General features: G+C 39.0%; 1 protein-coding gene across 3 annotated transcripts; it reads left to right on the forward strand.

Moving 5' to 3' along the window:
* The first annotated feature begins 980 nt into the window (after nt 1-980).
* On the forward strand, nt 981-20,263 carry retreg3 (reticulophagy regulator family member 3). 3 transcript variants are annotated; one of them, XM_053239154.1, is made up of 10 exons: nt 981-1,617; nt 1,873-2,145; nt 7,281-7,387; nt 9,499-9,529; nt 9,626-9,752; nt 10,967-11,051; nt 12,300-12,437; nt 12,624-12,703; nt 13,399-13,531; nt 13,751-20,263. In XM_053239154.1, exons 2-10 carry the CDS (start codon nt 1,895-1,897, stop codon nt 14,278-14,280), a joined length of 1,482 nt encoding a protein of 493 aa, XP_053095129.1. In that variant the 5' UTR covers nt 981-1,617; nt 1,873-1,894; the 3' UTR covers nt 14,281-20,263. The 3 variants fall into 3 exon arrangements, with proteins under 3 accessions (XP_053095129.1, XP_053095130.1, XP_053095131.1); XM_053239155.1 differs by lacking the exon at nt 981-1,617 and having other exon boundaries at nt 1,624-2,145; XM_053239156.1 differs by lacking the exons at nt 981-1,617; nt 7,281-7,387 and having other exon boundaries at nt 1,917-2,145.
* Nucleotides 20,264-20,330: the final 67 nt, after the last annotated feature.

A 20,330-nucleotide genomic window follows, 5' to 3' on the forward strand; every position in this document is an offset into this window, starting at 1 on the left:
GAGAGAGAGAGAGAGAGAGAGACAGAGAGGGAAAGATAGATAGATAGATAAATAGATAGATACACACACACCATCCACTTTATTAGGAACACCTGTACACCTGCACATTCATGCAGTTATCTGATCAGCCAATCACGTGGCAGCAGCACACAATGCATAAAATCATGCAGCTACAGGTCAAGAGCTTCAGGTAATGTTCACATCAAACACCAGAATGAAGAAAAAGTGTGATCTCTGTGACTTTGATCATGGCATGACATGGATATTGGTACCAGATGGGCTGGTTTGAGTATTTCATAAACTGCTGATCTTCTGGGATCTTCACACACAACAGTTTCTAGAGTAACACAGAATGATGCGAAAAACAAAAAACACTAAGTGAGTGACAGTTCTATGGGTGGAAACGCCTTGGTGATAAGAGAGGTCAGAGGAAAATGGCTAGACAGGTTTAAAATGTTTAAAATGCCCGATGCTGATGCTGTGTATCGGATCAGTGCCGTCCCTATTTAACATTTTTGTAATGTAATCTGATATTTTTTAAAACGAACAGCTTTTATTCTGATTTTAGAAATTGTCGGTTTATTATGAATGACTGTGTTCTTGCTTTTTTACATGACTAAATTATTTCAAAGGAGAAATGTCACAAAGACACTATACATACACTATATAGCCAAAAGTTTGTGCACCAGTCACAGCCATGTGTGCTCAGTGAACATCTCATTCCAGATTATGTCCCAGATTATGTCCTCTTTGCTGTTTTAATAAACTCCACTCTTCTGGGAAGAGTACTTTTGGCCATATTGTAAAAGTAAGGACTAAAACACAACAAAGCAGGCTGTTATTGGAAAAGAATCAATGATGGGGTTGATTATTTTCCTATAACAACAGCACATCCTGAAGTTTTATTCCTCTTATACCACAGATTCAAGCAGCTGATTAAAATTCTTAAGCAAGCTAAACTGTAAGGGATAAGACAGAGGAATTAATGCAATATCTCTCAAAAAGAAGAGGAAAACTACTTAAAAAAAAACATGACATGAGTGTTTGACATTTAAGAATGCTCCCTGAAATCTTAGAAAAAATATCTATGACCTAATATTTAGCAAGAAATACTGCAGTTAGCTACATGTTTTTGTTTTGCCATTGCATAATTAGCGTGATTAGCATGATTAGTTTGATCATCAGCGTTATTAGCATGCTAGCTAGATGTTTGACATACAGTATTAGGGATATGGATGTCATTAGTTGTCTCATTTGTGATTATATTTTATAGACAATTTATAAAGTGTATGTATAACTTTATAATTTGTTAGTAGTAAGTATTTAGGATATGAATTTATATGAATTCAAGGCGGCACTTTATTTTAACGTTCACTAATTTATTTTTTTATTTAGCTTAACTGCTTAAGGAATCCGCTCTTGCCCTAGAAAATGGCGGACCCCTAGTTAGCTTTAGCACGTAGGGAACAGGATGTCGATTTGAGACACAGCTTTTGTTTGTTTTTTAACACGCCCCTGACGTCACATTGGCTCGCGCGAGTCCTTCCTCCGGTCGGAAGGCAAACGTCCGTTAAAGAAGTGACAAAATGACGGCGACGACTTGAGGGATAAACCGCTGTATGTAGAGTTTACACACTTTACGTGTGTTTTTTTTCTTTTAAATAAAATGAATTCAGCAGTATAGTTCAGTTCTTATGTCATCAAACTGCGACACTTCCTTCTACGCTGCCAAGCTAAGCTAAGCTAAAATATACAGCTAAAGTTTTTTTGTTTTGTTTTGTTTCAGCTTGTTTGCTAACATTAACGTTAATTCTGTTAATACAGAATTAAGTGTTTGTTTATTTTGATGTTGTTTTGTGTCTCTAAATTTAGGGTTTAGTTTGGAGACATAAAAATGGCGCAAGAGAGCGGAACTGGAGATGCGGACAGAGGCAGCGGAGACTCCGGGAAGCGAGGCCCGGGCGGAGGCGTGCGGAGTCGGCGGCGCTCCGGAGACACCGCGGCGCGGGTGCGGGCCGTGAAGGCGGCGCTGATGGACACTCTGGGACCTCATGAGCGGCTCATCACCTACCTGCAAGCGGTGCTTCTGTGGGAGAGACCCGGACACAGCGTGCTTCTCTACACACTCACCAACTGCGGCTTCTGGTGAGATGATAATGTTCCAAATGCATCACTGACAACATCACACACTCGCTTTAAAAGATGCTCTCAAAGTCCACAGTACACAAATAAATAAATAAAAATTGGTGTTTCAGTTTCCTTGGTGTTATTGACACCAAAATGGTAATATTTTTAGAAGAGAAAAATTAAGTGTAGTTTTGGAAATCTTTAATATATTAGTTTGTCACATCTGGGAATTTATTTTTTTTTTGATGACTCATCCTGTACTAGGCTTGTGTTTGTCCAATGAGATGCACTGTGGACCGTACATGTCCCGCCCCCTGGGTTGTGTCTTGCTCTACAGTAGCAGCTTGTTAGCTGTAAACGTGGTGTGTTTTTGGCTGCTATACCATCCCCTTTTCCAAGCTTGTGTTAGTTGAAAAAAATCGTTGGAGTTTATTCATTTCAGTGAGGGTGGAATTTGTGTAAAATGGCGGTTATGTGACTGGCGCTGTTTGGAGGAGTGTTTGACCAGCTTGGGACTGTTCAGTGCCGGAATATTGTTTCCTCAGATCGAGATCGAGAGCACAGTTCTGTCTTTATACTTCGTCAGGGCTTCTCTATGAGTATGAGTAGGTGATACCATTTCATCAAGTACCATAATATTTAAAATGTTAAAGATTTTAGCCATTAACCTATAACACAGTGCTGTTTAAGGTTTGACTGACGACCCTAAAACTCTCCGTCAGCATAACAGCCACCAAAGGTCGACCTCGACTCTAACATGTACGGCATAAACTCCAAAAACACGGCACCCCGTCGTCTAGAATATCGTCCTCGGAGAAGTCGGCAGGCGTGTGTATGAAGGTAGCGGTGAGAAATCCTCCACAGTTGTAAAAAGGCTCTCGTTAAACTAGCAAACTTCTGTTACGTGAAACTACTTTCAGGTTTGTTTATATTCGGCTGGGGGTCGTATCTCAACTGCTATTGGCTGTCGTGTTAATCAGTCAAGCACTTCATCACGCCGTTACTCTGAGAAGGAAATGTATCAATAATACAAAATCAAATCACACCTCTCAACACATTTCACTGGGACTTTAAATACACAACTGGAATAATAATTACGAGCTTCAAACGTCTGAAACACCTCATACACATCTCCTTGTGATGTGTCGTTCATGACCGAGTCGACTCTTTGAACCGAATCTTTTCTTTTAGGAGAAAGCTGACTCTTAAATAAAACAAAGTAAAGTTATTTTTAAATTAGTGTTAGAGTAAGATTTCATTAAACATTAAACCATAATTAGGAATAATATTTCAAATTTTGTCTGATTTAGACAAAAGCAGTTCGAGAGCCAAAAGAGTCGACTCTTGGTGGTGTGCTGAGTCAAATCATTTGTCTCGCTTAAAAGAGCTGGAATTCCCACCACTATCAGTAGGTCCAAATCCACACCCAATGCACCATATACTACAATATTTAAGAGAGTTTTAAGCATAGTCTATAGTGTCAAGTGCGCTTTTGATATCCCACAATGCACCGCAGTAGGTTTGCGTTCACACAGTATAGCCTGGGAGTGTTGGAAATCCTATAATGCACTTTGAGGTTTTGTAGGAATTAGGTTGTAATGGGCTTACTTCAGACCCTTTGGGGTAATGGGGTAATGTTTGGGGTAATGTTTACACCCTGCTAAACTGGTAGCTACAATCTTTCCTTAGTTGGTAGCTACATTATCTTGCATTGTAACTACAGTGCAAAACTAAAGAAGTAGACTTCAGACACCAAGTGTGTTTAGTGTAAGGTGGGGAATTGTGCAACTGTTCCATTAAATTCATCGTTCCTTGTTTTATCTGTACCAAAAGTGTCTTTGTAGCTGACTCCTGCTGCCTCAGTGCTGGAGACAGATGGCGCCTGGCTATATTTAGACCGACAGCCAAGGCCGAAGTGTGCCGTCGTTTAAAAAAAAGAACAGCAGCTATGTCTTAGACAAGGAAACTGCAGGTTTATTTACTGTGCAGAAGATCCATGATATCCACATCATATTAATCTATCCAAGAATAGAAAGGTCTGCACATGTTTAGCCCAGTTCAGCGGGATTAGTTACACAAACATTTCGGATTTGGGTCTTAATCAGCATGTCGTCTTTTCAGATCCCACTTCCCTCGTGCTTTGGTTATCACCACGTGACATACTTATCAGGACTGTTACTTAACACCACGTGACAGAACACCATGTAAACAGCAACGTTATAATTCCATGTCATAATTAATCACATTATATGCATTAGTAAATACTGTAAGTCTAAGAGATAATTAAAGTTAATGATAAAACGTAAAAATGTCATGCTCGACCTCGTAATCCTCAGTAAACACTCATAGCCCCGCCCCTTTTTGGTATTGTGTCCAATGTTATTTCACACTTCACTCATCCTGACCAACCAGTTCAGCTGAATCACAGCATTCCCATGATCCATCACGTCACACCAAGGCTTTACTAATGCGTGTTTATTTAATCACAGGTCATAGTAAGGGCTGAAACGCAACAGAATTGAGAATTCAACAGCGCGGTGGTGTAGGTATTTTGCCCGAAAGGGTTGCGTAATGTTTTCAGTGAATTAGAGCCGTGGTATAAGGAACATCATGTGCTGGGACAAAGGTCATGTTTTGGACGAAGGTTTCAACGTAGCATTGATGTCAGAACACGTGAACGAGTGTCCCGTACACAGTTTATCACGTTTCAGGAGTTTTCCTGAAGTTCATATGAACATGAACCGCCTTTTATACACCTTTGGCTTTGTTTCCCTACATCGTATAAAAGGCGATTCATAGTGAGGGAACCTGAGGAAAACTCCTGACTAATCTAAATGGTGTGAGGAATGTGCTGAATTAGGTTGTGTGCTACTTAGGTGTTATTCTAACGCCTGTCATGAAAATAACTCGAGTCGATGTCATGGTTATGAAATGTCGTTGCCCGAAAGCCCCACCAGCTTTTTGTCACTGGACCTGGCCGCCTTTTGAAAGCTGAGAGCCGATGTGCTTGCGCTGAAACGTTTGGAGTCATATGTTTTTGTGAAGTAGTAGGTTACAGCTGTACTGCTGTTTACTCCAGTTCACCTCTTCAGATTTTCAGACTTCTGGGTAATGTGTTATGTACACAGACAGTTATAAAAAAGTGTAAAACTGAGCAAACTGAAAGAGAGATTAGTTTCCCTCTGACTCTCTCTCTCTCCCTCTCCCCCCTTTCTCTTTCTCTCTCTCTTTCTCTCTCTCTCTCTCTCTCTCTCTCTCTGTCATTCTCCCTTTCTCTGTCTCTCTCTCTATTGGTTCTTCTCTCTCTTCTTCTCTCTTTCCGTCTTTTTTTTTTTTTTAAAGATCTTATTAATATGTTTAACTGCCTGATTAATTCCATTTTAACACTCTGTCTCCATTTGTATCAGTATCTCTCCCTCTCTCTCTCTCTCTCTCTCTCTCTCTCTCTCTCTCTCTCCTCCCTCCTACCCCCTTTGTTGGCTCAGTCATGCAGTCTTTATTCTCTCTGTTTCACTCATCCCCTCTTCTGTGCCTCAGTTAATTTCCCCCTTTCTCCTGTCCTCTATATTTGGCTCGGTGCTCAGCATAATGAGACTGATTTGGGCTACAGGGAGACTGAGGGACAGAATTAAAAGAATAATTCTTAACTCTGCTGTTTGTAAATCAACAAAAATGAGTCCTGAACTTCTCTGCGTTCTTGTCACTGATGATAAAATTTTACTTTAACTTCAGGATCTTGATTCCTTTCTCAGTGCAATTCACTCACACACATGAAGTGCAGAGAATCTACAGGAATAAAAGGGGAAAAACAATGTGTGAATATTTCAAATGATCCAAACACCTGCGTGCCATGAAAAAATATATCTTTAATATTACATGGCGAACATTAAATTCCCAATGACTAATTATTAAAAACAATGACTCAATTTCTGAAACAAATGAATGAAGCGAGCGAGTCAAAGCTGCACATGCTGTCTCACTCAAACCTCGCCAGTGGCGAATTACACATAGAGCGTGTTTATTAACATCAATTTACACCCATAAGATCTTATGAGTTGCTCTTGGTGATGAACAGAAATATTATAAAGACTAATTTAACTAGTTGTTAACATCACCGGATTCCTTTTCACAATGTGCTCAATTATTTTTGCTCAGGATTTCAGCTACTGCAGTACAAATGTGCAATAAATCTCAAATTTGGAGACAAAATGTCATTCACAAATTTACGACAGGAAACTGGAGCTACCACACACCGCTAGTGTGATATAAGGATTTAATAAATATACATATGATTGAATTTAAAGAATTCAGAGACATGCTTTCGTTTTTAAGCCTAAACATGATTGCTGTTTCATTAAGAATCAGTCAGGACAATTTTAACTTGTGATTAAGTCGTAGCATTTATCATTTTAACTCCTATCGATCCTAAACCGCTTCCCATTCACTATATATGCTTACTACTTAGGGTATAATATAATGACATTAAGATGCGACGTTTACTCAATAAACCTCCAGTAAATGTTTTTTGGAAATGTTCTTTACTTATTTTGCCTTCCAGAACATAAATATTATGAGATTTCTGTAGATATGTGTACAGTGAGAGGTAAGCTGGGGTTAGTGAGCTTTCAGTCAGTACATTCGATTTTATGTCAGACCCATTTATGTGTCTTCTAAATCACACCTCGACGTCTCTCGTGTTTCCGAGATTCACAGAGGAAGTGATTGAGGGCGGAAACACCTTGGCAGGAAATCTGGGCTGTGACACTTTCAAGGGTAGCCAAATCTTCATAACTAATTTGTTGATCTGTAAAGTACATCCAGAACCCACTTTCTGGGTGAAGATTGGCGGCGGAGATGATTGCATACTAAATTTAAATTCAGAACACGCCGCACATCTGAATGCTGCGTATCAGTAACTGTGCTAAACATCGTCTCTGTATTTCTTTACAGCAGATTAACTCTTAGTAAAAAAAATAAATAAATAAATCAGCAGTGTTGGATCATGCTCAGTAATTTTTTTATGTCTTGTGAAGAAACGTGCGACGCACATCAGTTACACACATGAAGGGTAACTTTAAACAGAGCACACGGCAGCTGTTAGACAGGAAAGGAAGTAAACGTGTCTGATTCGTCTCTCTGTCTGTGCCTTGCAGGTTCTTTGCACTGAGCTCGTTGAGGCTGCTCTTCCTGTTGGCATCAGGACTGGCTCTGTTTGTGTGCGTTGACACGTGGAGGAACAAGATTTGGCCCAAGATCAAAGGTAGCCGTGGCTGCCGTCAGCCAATCAGAGCAAGCCCGGGGGACGCAATCATCATCATTCATAAACTTTTGTTCACAAATCTATCGATTTCCTAAATCTGATTTTTAGATTAGAATAAGACGCTTGTCTCTTCAGTAATGTTGCCGGAGGATGCTGGTTGCTATAGTAACAGTGCAGCCGTGCATACACCGAGTAGTTTGGAATAGGTGAAAGTTAGCTGCTTACATTTACATTTACATTTATGGCATTTGGCAGACGCCCTTATCCAGAGCGACTTACAATAGTGCTTTGAAGTCTATCAAAAATACATTCTGATATTGGCTCACTAGGTCACAAACTAGGAATACCATCAGTCCAAAACTCTGTTGGGGAGGTTTTTTTAAAATTTTTATTTATTTTTTAACTTTTATTTATTTATTTATTTATTGTGTGAGAAAGTGCTAACTTAAGTACTTTATGAAGAGGTAAGTCTTTAGCCGTCGATGGAGACTGCCAGTGACTCAGCTGTTCGGACATCTAGGGGAAGTTCATTCCACCACCTTGGTGCCAGAACAGAGAAGAGTCTCGATGCATGCCTTCCTTGTACCCTGAGAGATGGTGGGATCAGTCGAGCAGTGCTAGAGGATAGGAGGGAGTGTGGTGCCGCGCGAGGTGTGATAAGTGGACGCTGGTCCGTTTTTGGCTTTGTAGGCAAGTAGGCAGTCGTCAGTGTTTTAAATCTAATGCGGGCAGCTACAGGAAGCCAGTGGAGGGAGCGCAGCAATGGGGTGGTGTGGGAAAATTTAGGAAGGTTGAAAACCAATCGTGCAGCTGCATTCTGGATCAGTTGCAGAGGACGAATGGCGCTCAGAGGCAGACCTGCCAGGAGTGAGTGAGTTGCAGTAGTCCAGTCTTGAAATGACAAGGGACTGAACAAGCGCCTGTGTGGCCTGTGTGGAAAGAAATTTATTATTGGTTATATATGGAAATTGGTTATATTTATTTTGATGTAGGTTGTTGGACACAAACACAATATCCAGTCACAGTTTTGGACGATAACTCAGGGATATCAAAACTTTCAATATCAAATCTAACGCTAGTTGTCTATCTTGCTAACAAAAAATCTGACGTTATATAATCAGCTAACTGCTCTTTTATTTTGTTCGTTGTTTTGTAGCTTGCTATGAATTTTTATGAAACAAAACCGCAACTGGCGTAATATTAAAAAAGAACATATTGTTAGACTAGGACTAGTTTGTAAGTTGCATTAACCAGCTAATTAATCCAAATGAACCAGAACTAGCTAGCTACGTTTTTTCCCCCCAGTTGTTGCTTTGTTGTGGATCTCGCTGCTGTTTCATGATGATTGTTAATGTTACTAATATTAATTAATTAATTAATATTAGCGCAGATATAATACACCTTTTAATAACAGGTAGAGACTGAGGAAAACAATGCAGTAGGAACACGAACACTCGTTCCTGATTTATATGGATCCCGTGTACCGTACAAGTCCGGCTGATGGAAAAGATGTGCACTGCACAAAATTTCCACATTTTCTTCTGAGAGTCTGAAATTTCACTGTGAATGTTTCTACGGAGGAAAAACAGTGTAACTGAATATTACTTCATCAATTAGTGTTTATAGATTAGTATACATTTGCCAAAATATTTATTGCAATTATTTTCTTTCAATATCGCCTATTAGTATTGGCTTCGATTTGCTTTAGATTAGTTCATTTGATCACTCTGATATTTAGAATAAGGGTACAATAATGTATTTTATATGAGCGAAGACACTAATTTTTCTGCTTCCGCTGATTTACAGGGAGATACGTGTCCTTTATTTTAAATCTGCTGAACTTGCAGAGTAATATATTTTAAAGTATTGGAATTACACTGATTATATATAATTGCCAGATTATATTATATCATGGCTTCTATCAGATCTGACAGGTTTAAGCTGAAGTATAGACAGTGAAATAAAAGTAGAAAATGTGGCAGATCCTTTGTGTGTAAAGTATGGATTTGTGTGATCCAGTTATCAAACACACACACACACTGTCAATGCAGTGCTGATTTCTTTAAGTGGATTAATTCACTTTTAAAGTTCATGTGTCTGTCTGTTTACAGTGAAGCGAGTGGATGAAAGTGAAAATGAAAGGTATGTTTGTTATTACTTATATACATAATGAGTGCAGGATGTTTGCAAAATACATCAGATTGCTAAGTGTGTGTGTGTGTGTGTGTGTGTGTGTAGTTGGGGCCTGGTGCAGCCCGGCACCCTGAGCGTACCCGAGTTGTGCCACCACATGGCCGAGATTTGGGTGAGCGGAGCCTCGTGTGCCGCTGATCTCATCGAGTTTAAACGACACAACCCTGGACAGGTGAATCACACATCAGGAGTCCTGTGACATGCAATCCCTCTTTCTTCAATGCATCTCTTCATTAAAATGCCTCAGGGTTTTACATACTGCTACCTGGATATTAACTGCTAGTAAACCAGCTTGAATTTGTCACAGGTAGACACAAGAGTCTGGAGTTGTATTACCACGTTCTCAGCATTTAATTTTAATATCACCATCGACTATGCATTTTGCGTAGGAGCTCTGCATTTTAACATCAGAGTATGCTATGTTGTGAGTTGTCACCTAGAAATACTCAAAAAGAACACTTTTCACCCCCACCGGTGGGTCGGATGTGATGAGCTTGAAGCTGTTGAGCCTCTTGTGTGAGATCAGTACTCTGTTTGAATTGGAATCAGATTTAGAAAGGGAATTTAGTGCTCAAGCATTGGTAAATCAGTAGCCCGGGCTCCCAGGACAAGCAGGTTTTGTGTCTGGATTATTATGCTGCATTCGGAATTTCCAACCTACAACTAGGAAAAACCAAAGAAAACACCCCTCAGCTCGGAATTCGGCCTGGTAAGCTCGGGAAGGTCTCCTCAACCCCGAGTTCAGCAATTGACCTCAAATCAACACGACTGGTCACAGACTCAGCAGTAAATAAAGCATCATTTCTTACCTTTAAATGAGTTATTCTGTATTTATATATTATAGATATATTTGCTTGTTAAATCTATAACACTGACTCTACAGATCATTGCTTGAGGAGGAAACTGTGCATCAGTTAGCTTGCTAGCTTGTTGCTAACCAAAAACTACGTGTAGACCGTGTTCTGTCTTCACACTTCCGAGTTAAGTCGAATGCAGCATTAGTGTTCTAGTTCATAGTTGTCTGGTGGACAAGGTGAACCAGAGAAAGAAAATAAACCTACTTTTAATTGATTTTTGCAAAAGCAAATTTTTATTTGGTGTGTAGCCCCGAAAATCATGAAGGGGCTACATATCAGATTCTGTGTCAGATATATTGGACTAAGAAGGTGGACAGAATCTGGCAGAGAAAGATTTTACTGCCATCATCTCGTACAGTGTGACACAAAATACATGTGTTCAAATTGTAAAGCATCCTGTACAGGAAATAAACCAGAAATAACGAGCAACTCGGCGACAGTCAGGGTAATCTAATGAGGGTAATTTAATGAGGTTAATCAGTAGCATGTTGGCTCCGTGTTTATTCAGTTATACATCTGATCTCTCTAGTTCTGTGTGCTGGTGTGTGTGCTGTTCTCCTTCCTGGCCATGGTGGGGCGCTACATCCCTGGAGTAATCCTCTCCTATGTCGCTGGTGAGTAAAACTTCTCAAACCCACATCACTACAGTGGCTTGTTTTATTTATTTTAATCAGCACAAAAATCCTGAAACAAATTCAGCCAATTAGAGCTGGGGGTGTAACCACTGAAACAGCTAAGCAATAATGATGATAAGAGCAGAACTGTTTGTGCACAAAACTACAATATCTTCAGTGTAAAATACTACAGTACAGTTCAGTGCAAAAGTTTGTACGCCCTAATGACAAAATGCAGAAGATGAAGAAATTGACTTTATTTCAACAAAATATTTAAAGTGCAAGGTTTCACAGATCTTTCTTTTTTCTCACATGTAAATAAATCAAAGATATGATAACATGATATCAGCTGAAGATTTATAATGTTTCTAGATGTCATACATCATGATCAAGTGCTCAGGGCTTAACATCTTTTCAGACTATTTTCTGTTGATTGCCTTTGTTTTAAATATTTGAAATGCAACATTAAAAATCTAAGCTTTTTTTTTTAATTATTTCTAAAATGTATTTATTTATTTGTTTATTTAGATATATTGCAAAATGGAGGTATGGTTTCCATTTTCTCACACCATGGGGGATGCAGACTTTTGCACTTATTGAAGTTCTGTCGATTGAATGCGACCATGTAATTGCAATGCTTTATAGAATCGGTTGTTTGTGCCTTTGCCCCTTTCCAGTTTTGTTTTGTTTTTTTTTTCTACACTTTTTTTGGTTAAAAAATGTTTTATGGTCACGATTTGGTGTATTTGATGGGGTTGGTTTGACTTTTTAATTTCTATATTTAGTAGTTTTCTGAAATGTCTGTGGAAGTAATAAATGGGAGAGATAATTGTGAAACCAGGGCTGGGCGATTTAACGATATAATGTCAATAATGTGATAAATTATCGTGATGTCTTTTTAATAAATTTTAAAAAATAAATAAATAAAAAGTTCTCAATTTTATTTTGTAAAATGTTACCTGCTTTTTTTTCCCCACACAGATTTTTTTTTTTTTTTTGTGTTCATTTATTCTTGTACACATTAAATAAAAGTATCATCATCATGCAAGTATTATAATGCATTTTAAAAGGTTTATTTTTAAACACTGCTGTCCTGCTGGCCGTTTGTTAGGATTATTGTGATATATCGAGATGCATATCGTGTATCGTAGAAATGTCTTGAAATATCGTGCTATGATATTTTTGTCAAAAAGGAAAATGTTTTCTCTAGAGTATAAAACATTCACTCTGTCTCGTCTGTTTTGTCAGTATGGGGCGCGGTGTTGTGTCCTCTGGCGATTTATCATCGGTTTTGGCCACGTGTGTGTGTGAGGCTGGAGCCGGCCCTGCAGTGGCTGGACTTCAGCGTCAAAGGCTACATGATGTCCAAGCCTATAGACAACCAGTGTGAGTACTAAACTGTGTAAGAAAAGATTGTCGTAGTAGATAATTTCCCTGGCAACCTCATGATCACAGCTCCGTCACTGTCAGTCTGCTCTGGAGCTCCTTCCTTGTAGTGTTATTCATTGTACTAACCTGAAGAGTCACTGACTTGGACATCTGCAACCTTTTTCACGGTGTGTGTGTTTACAGTCCTTCGTCGACCAATCAGAAGCCGTGCCCAGGGTGATGACAGCGACAGCGAGGAGGAGCTAGCTGCCTTCTGCCCTACAGTAAGTGCACTTCACATGAACGAAGACTAGCCCTTACAGACTAAGGGCACTTCTCCAGTGTGGTACTTATATTACAGTTTGAGTGAGACAAGCAGGTGCAGTGGGATTCACGTTGTATAAATGTTCTGGGAAACAGTTAAGCAAACAAATAATCTGCTCTCTTACTATTGAGCTTGCAAACAGATTTCCCAAGTAGATTCTGTAATATAATTATTAAATATTCAGTACTTACAAGTGACAGCAAAACACAAATAAAAAAAGGTCAGAAATAGAGCTGTTACTGGCATCATAAAATTTTGTGATTGGCCAAAAAACTGCACAGATGACACACATTTGGTCTACAGTACAATGTCACAGTGCATTTCACATGTAATCCTGTGCGATGCAGTCGTGAGACGGATGGAATGAGCCAGCCTTATGTGTTCACAGCAGAGCTTGAAAAAGAAGAAAAGAATTCAGCTTTTCAGACATCAAGCAATTTCTTACATTCCTGACCAGTCAGGTAAAGGGACAAACGAGAAAAAGCAGCATGGAGATGAAGCGTAAGGTGGTGTCTTGCTCACTGGATGATGGTCTATGGTCATGTGTTTACAGTGCAAATATTTGGTAATGGTTTATTACTGTGACATTTGAAAATGGTTTGCATCAGATACAGCTAACGCTGTCGGTCTGGATTTTTTTTCCCCCTCCTGTAGTTTGATGAAGCGACGGTTGCTAAGGAGTTAGCGATGACTGATTCGGAGCACTCGGATGCAGAAGTCTCGTACACAGAAAATGGTACCTTTAACCTGTCCAGGGGACAGACTCCTCTCACTGAGGGCTCAGAAGGTGAGACAGACAGAGTCTTTATGTCTGTCTTTGGCCTTGGTATTTGTTACTGATTGGCCAAAATCTGTCTCTTCTTTTTTTCTTTATGATCTGCCTTTTAACTGTATATCTGTGTTTCTGAGACTTCATTATATCTCCATCCCTGATGTCTGTTATTTCACTAAAACCATAATGTCCTATATTTTTTTGTTTTTTAAACCCCATTTTTTTTCCAACCAGAACTCGACAGGCACAGTGACCCAGAGGAGTCATTCGCACAGGACCTCCCAGACTTCCCCTCTATAAACCCAGACGCCACGCTGATGGAGGATGATGATGACCCCAGCCTCGGGCTGCCCAGTTTGCCATCGGTCGGCATCTCCGGCCCCCACGCTTCCGCCTCCTCTGCCCTGCTGGACCTGGACACGCAACTGGACTCGGACCAGGATGACCTCGACACAGACCTCTCGCTCGGTGGCCTCAACGTGACCTCTGACATCACCAGTGATCTAGCGGGCATCATAGCCAGCAACATGATCCAGGCGGCTCTCTCGGGTGCCATGCAGGTTCCGCGCGAATACAGGAAACAGTCGAGCTCGGAGCTGGACCCAGACTTGGACCTGGACCAGGACCAGGACGACTTTGAGCTACTGGATCAGTCCGAGCTCAACCAGATGGATCCTTTAGGGGGCTCGGGGGCGAGAGGAAGTGGCCAGAACAGAACACGGGGATCCAGTTTCCTGTCCAGCCTGCTGGGGAAGCCACAGTGAGCCCTGTGTGTGTGTGTGTGTGTGTGTGTGTGTGTGTGTGTGTGTGTGATACACACCTACCTATAGCAACACCTTCTACCTGTCCATTCTCTAGAGCATAGTGAAGAGCAAGTTTGCAGTGTGTCTACATAGAGGTGTGTGTTGCACGGGTCATGAATGTTGTATTAGGTTCCACTAGTCAGTGGCTCCAGTCAATCACTGTGAAGTCGTTTTGTTTTCTCGGATGTTTCCTGTTTCCCCAATTTTTTTTTTTTTGTTTGTAGGCACAGCAATAGTACACAAGGACCGAGAGAAATATTACAGAAACCAGCATAGCAAATGCCAAACCTTTTTACAGCATCCGAACGGTAACAAACTGAGCCTTATTATAAACCTCTCCAAGGCAAAAATTCTGTACAGTCAGCGTTGTTTAACACCATACACTCATGATGGGACCAATCCACACATTCCTGTATAGATGCTGTAGATCACACACATCCAACAACGCAGTACACAGTCAGGAGTCGACCAGTCGTTCATGCCACAACCACAAACGCTTCTGATTGATGATCGTGTCTTAAATTCATTCATTCATATTCCCCTGCTTCCTGTTCAATGCTAACCCCAAAAACTAATATTTTGAGCTCAGAGGTCATTAACTTCAGCTTTGCCAGTATGTTATGCACACTTCATTTTCATTTTGCTGAAGTGAATTGACAATGAATTTCCAAGCCTACATCACTACGGCTTAATAATTTAAACATTTAAAAAAAAAAAAAAAAAAAAAAAAAAAAGGAATTATAAAATAAAATATGCAGCATGTCCTAGAAGCAGTAGGGTCATACTTAATATTTGATTTTTATTATTTATTACTTGATTATTTTTTTTTTTAATTAATTTATGTGATTGCTTAAGATTATAAACTACTTAATCATTATTTTGAAACATGTTACAAGACCTGGCGTGTCTTTGAAAAGCACGTGTTTAAATATTTAGGTTCTGCACGTGCATTGCTCCGTTTTTTTTTTTTTTTTAAGCTCCGTTGCAGTAATTTGGTGAAAGTTTGCATTCATCATAAAGAATGATCTCCCACGGTTTGTAGACAAAATAAACCTACTTTTTTCCCTACTACGAGAAATTTGCTGAGCTTTTACCCATTTTTTTGTGGGCATTGGATGTTAGGTGACGCAGGAAAAATCAGCACTATAAGTGTGTCATCAGTTTACTCCCTTTTGTGTGACCATGTAACACATCTATAAAAGAAATGGGAGCAGATTTAACAGCAAAAACACAACCGAGTGATTCTCTTTATGATCGCATATGAATGGGTTGTTCTACTTAGTTCTACTTCAGTAGAACTGCTTGTGAATAGGGATGCATGGATACCGATACTGGTACGGGTCCGATACCATGTTCATGTACTCTGTTACCAATATCCAATACCACATAATGCTATGTGATGTACGCCTAGGGTATGGTCTCGCACTAATAAACAGGTGACACGAAATGACAGTGAGAGACTTTTTTCCGATTAATGATAGCAAGCAAAGTATATGGCGAAAATATCAAGAGGCGGTAGTAGAGCAGTATTGTGTTCTTACAATACATGTAGCCTGATAAAACATCTTTATGGCTGTGAATTGAGAGCGCACAAAGGTATTCGTGAGCGTGGAGGAAAACTGTCATGCGTGTCTCAGTGCTCGCAGAACGGAACTGCTCTCACGTTTCTCTGCACACACGGGTATTCGCGAACGTGGAGCAGTGATACGAGCATGCAGAGAAAGTGACGCTTGTGAGAGCACGTCATTTGTGCGAGCACTGAGACCCTGAGTCACGGTCCGGTTCACGACAGTTTTAACAACCACGCTCGCTGATCCAGTTTGGCCGACCTCCCACTCTCTGTTAAAGCTACCGTTTAATCAGCATAACTGTATTAAACTCAGCATGTTTTGCTAGAAACATACGGACACATGGAACTAACATAAATAGAGCTAAATAAAGTGTTTACTTAATAGTGAGTAGGTTACTCATTTCATTATCAGTATGGGTATCAATGAATACTGAAAAACATGGACTCATACTCGGTCTGAAAAAAAATGGTATTGATGCATCCCTATTTTTAATGACATGATGCTCCAGTTTGTTTGGATTTGGATTTTTTTGCGGTGCTGGAAGAAGGCGGCGGGTGGTTCAAGCTTTGTCACAACCATCCCGTCTACAAAGCTGATGAGGCGAATGAAAAAAAATCACTAACAGTGTGATCGCTTTCTGTAACAGCAGTGACTTGTGCAAATATATGCCTTATAGAAAAATGTGTGTGCACCTACAGGCATGCTTCCGTAGCATCTGTGGTCATCGTTTGCTCATCAGTCAGCCCTACTCTTTCAGATACAGGCTTCATACGTTCTTTGAGGAGAGAGACATAATGAGACAGGGTCCTCCTCTGCTTTAAACATCATATTAAATATATACACTCACCAGCCACTTTATTAGGAACACCTGTACACCTGGACAGTCATGCAATTATCCGATCAGCCAGTCACATAGCAGCAGCGTAATTCATAAAATGGTGCAGATACAGGTCAAGAGCTTCGGTTCATATTCACACCAAACATCAGAATGGGGGAAAATGCCATGTCAGTCAGTAGCATGGTTGTTGAATATTTCAGAGTCAGCTGATGTCCTAGGATTTTCACACACAACTCTTTATACTTAACATAGAATGTTGAAAAAACACAAAAAAAACATCCACTGAGGTCCAGTTCAGCGGGTAAAATCACCTTGTCGATGAGAGAGAGAATAGTCAGACGTGTAGAGTAACTCACAACCATTCTTTACAACCATGGTGAGCAGAAAAGCATCTCAGAGCGCACAATACGTTGAACTTTGAAGTAGACAGGCTACAACAGCAGGTTCCACTCTGTTCAACCAAGAATGAGAATCTGGACAGATTGACAAATGATTGGCTGACTGGATAAGTGCATGAATGAGCAAATGAGCAATTTTGTCAGCCCTAGTTTAAAAACCACAGCTTGTATAGGAAACACGTAACCTTGACAAAAATCAATATCAAACCCAATATCTGAGAAGAACACGGTTATAATGGCGACGTCTCCATCTTACATCTCAAGTCTGTTAACGTATTTCACCCGCAGTCTTAATTAAAACCTCACCTCATGCTGAAGTTTCTCTGTTGAATCTTGAGATGACTTGTGATGAATTGCGGTGTGTGTTAGTAGGAGTAGGAGGCAGTGTGGTGTGGTGCAGTGATGCTTCATTTGTTTGTTTGCTGTGTTTTTTTTTCTTTTGACAATGTGCTTCTGTAGCTCCTGTCATTGTTTTTCATCCTTCTATAGTAGATCTGCAGTATCATGGACTCCTGTTTGATTTTTGCTGTACAAGTGAAATTTGCTGATCTTATACACCATAGATGTATATATAAATGTAGAGACCTAGACGGCTCATTATAGCTCATTATGGCTTCTATAGACATTACATGAACATATTTGCAAAAAAAAAAAAAGAAAATCTATCTATCAGTTTTTTCCTGTAACAGCTTCCAATTTGATTGTTGTGCAAGAAAAATCTCTGATATTAGCTAGTGCGTATAGCTACATTTGCAATCCAGTTCACTCTACAGACATCTAATCGGCAAAGTTCGCTTCCTGAAAACGTGCTTTTAATTAAAGAACGACGCGCCGTACCTTCTATCCAGTTATAGTTGCATTTAAAGTACATGTAAACATTTAAAGTTGTGGACCATCCTCAGAACAAGTTATCGCTTACGGTATAGTAGCTATAACAGTCGTTCCCTCACCAGCCTCTCACTTTTCTCTTTATCTTTTAATAAAGTTAATAATAAAAGACAAAAAAAAAAAAAAAAAACATGCAGCTTGACTTGAAGTGCTGACACTGGAGACTCCTTTCATAAATGTTAATTAAACGTCTTCTCCAAAAAATAAAAGAAAATAAATAAGACAATTCATCACCATATGAACAGTTAGACGTTTTTATTTGTTTGGTAACACATCTTTAATCCGTTTATAGGGACGTCCGCCATACAAGTCCTTGTGTATCTTGTTACTATAGAAATAATAATGTATTAGAGTGTGCATATAAATATGAACGACATACAGCCAATAGAAACATAACATTGTCTTTAAAGGCAACTCTTGTATTGGAGGAAAAAAAAAAAAAAAAAAGCTTTACAGCCAGAGCAAATTTTGGAGTTACAGTATTATTATAAACATGTTTTTAATTTGTATTTTCAAGTAATAAAAGTCATTGATGTTTGATACAGAAAAGAAGAGATACTGTACACACAAATTTGAAATGAATTTCGGCTGAAGAAAACATGAATGAATCTGTTTTTCCGTCAACTACAGCCATGCAAAAGTACTGACACCGATATAAAAGTGATTATAGAGAAAAGTCGACGATACCCAAAGTGCATCACTGTTTCCAGGTGAAAGAAAAGAACGCTAAAACCACAGCGTAACGAAGAGATTTTACATTTGCTTTTTCTTTTACTCATCTTAATGATGTTTGATTTTGCTTTTTGTTAATGAAATTGAGACTACTTTTCGTCTCTTCGTCTATCCAAACAGCACATGAGTTCCTCTGGCGGCCATGTTTATGTGTAGATGGGCTTATATCTAGATGTAGCACTGAAACATGTGACTTTCTTCCTCACCATTATCATTATTCGAAAAAACCTGTCTCAAGCACTTTTTTTTTTATGTCATCTTTATTAATAGATCAACTCTTCCACCTCAACCTTTTTTTTTTTTTTTTTTTTTTCCTCGTAATGCCGATAATATTTCATATCCAAAAGAAAAATATTTACAATTCAAACCTCAATGTGAGTCCATGGGAGCCACTTTAACTCGCTTAGCTTTCAGTATGCTGTACTTACTTCCAGTCTAATATGTACATCTATGGTGATATTATCTTTACAGTACACAGTTGCGCATGCTAGTGGAGGATTTATAATCTGTTTTGCAACTGATTTTTAAAGAAACTGACATGCTGTAACTGACGAGGAGGAAGAGGAAGCAGGTCGCAGCTTGGATGTCCTCTTTCTTCATCTTAACACGTGCATCTTAGGCATGTGCCAATAATCGCTATATTATATATCACGATATTCAATGCACATGATAAAATAATGACTTAAACCTTGCTTACTATTTAAAAGCACCTGTTTTGGTTAGAATAAATATAACATGGTGTCTCTCCAACTACAGAATAATGTTTGAGCCATGCAGTTGGTTTAAATGCAATATTATGACATTAATGTGAATTAATTAGGCGATTATCGCGTGTTTAACTAATATTGGCACATGTCTCGTGCATATTTTATTTTAATGAATAAAAATTGATGTCAGCACAAAATCCTGATGTGAAAATTGTAATTAAAATGATGAGCCCGTTTTTTTTTTTAAAAAAAAAAAAAAGAACCACATGACGAGTGACGAATGTTATTGGCGTCAGAGCACTTAATCACTTAATCTCGAATAAATGCTGACTGTTTCTTTTCCACGCTGTCGTTTCATGAGGAGAAACATAACTGCTGGTCATTTTGTTCATCAATTTATTCACCTGATGTGAGCCAGAAAGAAATCACTTCACATTGGAATACAAATGAAATAATGAAATGATAGTTTTTTTTCTTTGAGATTAAAAAAAAAAAAAAAAAAAAAGATTTATTATATTTGTAAATGTTGTGCTGTGTTGAAAAAGTCAATGGTTAAAAAATGTCAAGCAGGAGCAAAATATCAGAATTCAGGCTGCATATATTCACCTCACAACATAGACGTCTCGTAAAGAGTCTTTTTCTAGAAAAGAAACAGTAATTTCATAGAATGTGTACTTTATAAAGAAGATGATATTCTCCAGTATATGTCTTGTGTACATCTGATAGTTCTTCTGTTACTCTGTAGATTTTTGATATGTTTTGATGTGCAAGTGAATAAATTCTGAAATTAAAACCTTTGGCACTTTTTAATGTTTCCGTTTTTATTCCTGTTGATTATAAAAGTCTCTTTTCCTTGATTTTATCACTAAAAGCACTG

Source organism: Pangasianodon hypophthalmus, chromosome 13 (assembly GCF_027358585.1).
Source record: "Pangasianodon hypophthalmus isolate fPanHyp1 chromosome 13, fPanHyp1.pri, whole genome shotgun sequence".
NCBI classification, from domain to species: Eukaryota; Metazoa; Chordata; class Actinopteri; order Siluriformes; family Pangasiidae; genus Pangasianodon; species Pangasianodon hypophthalmus.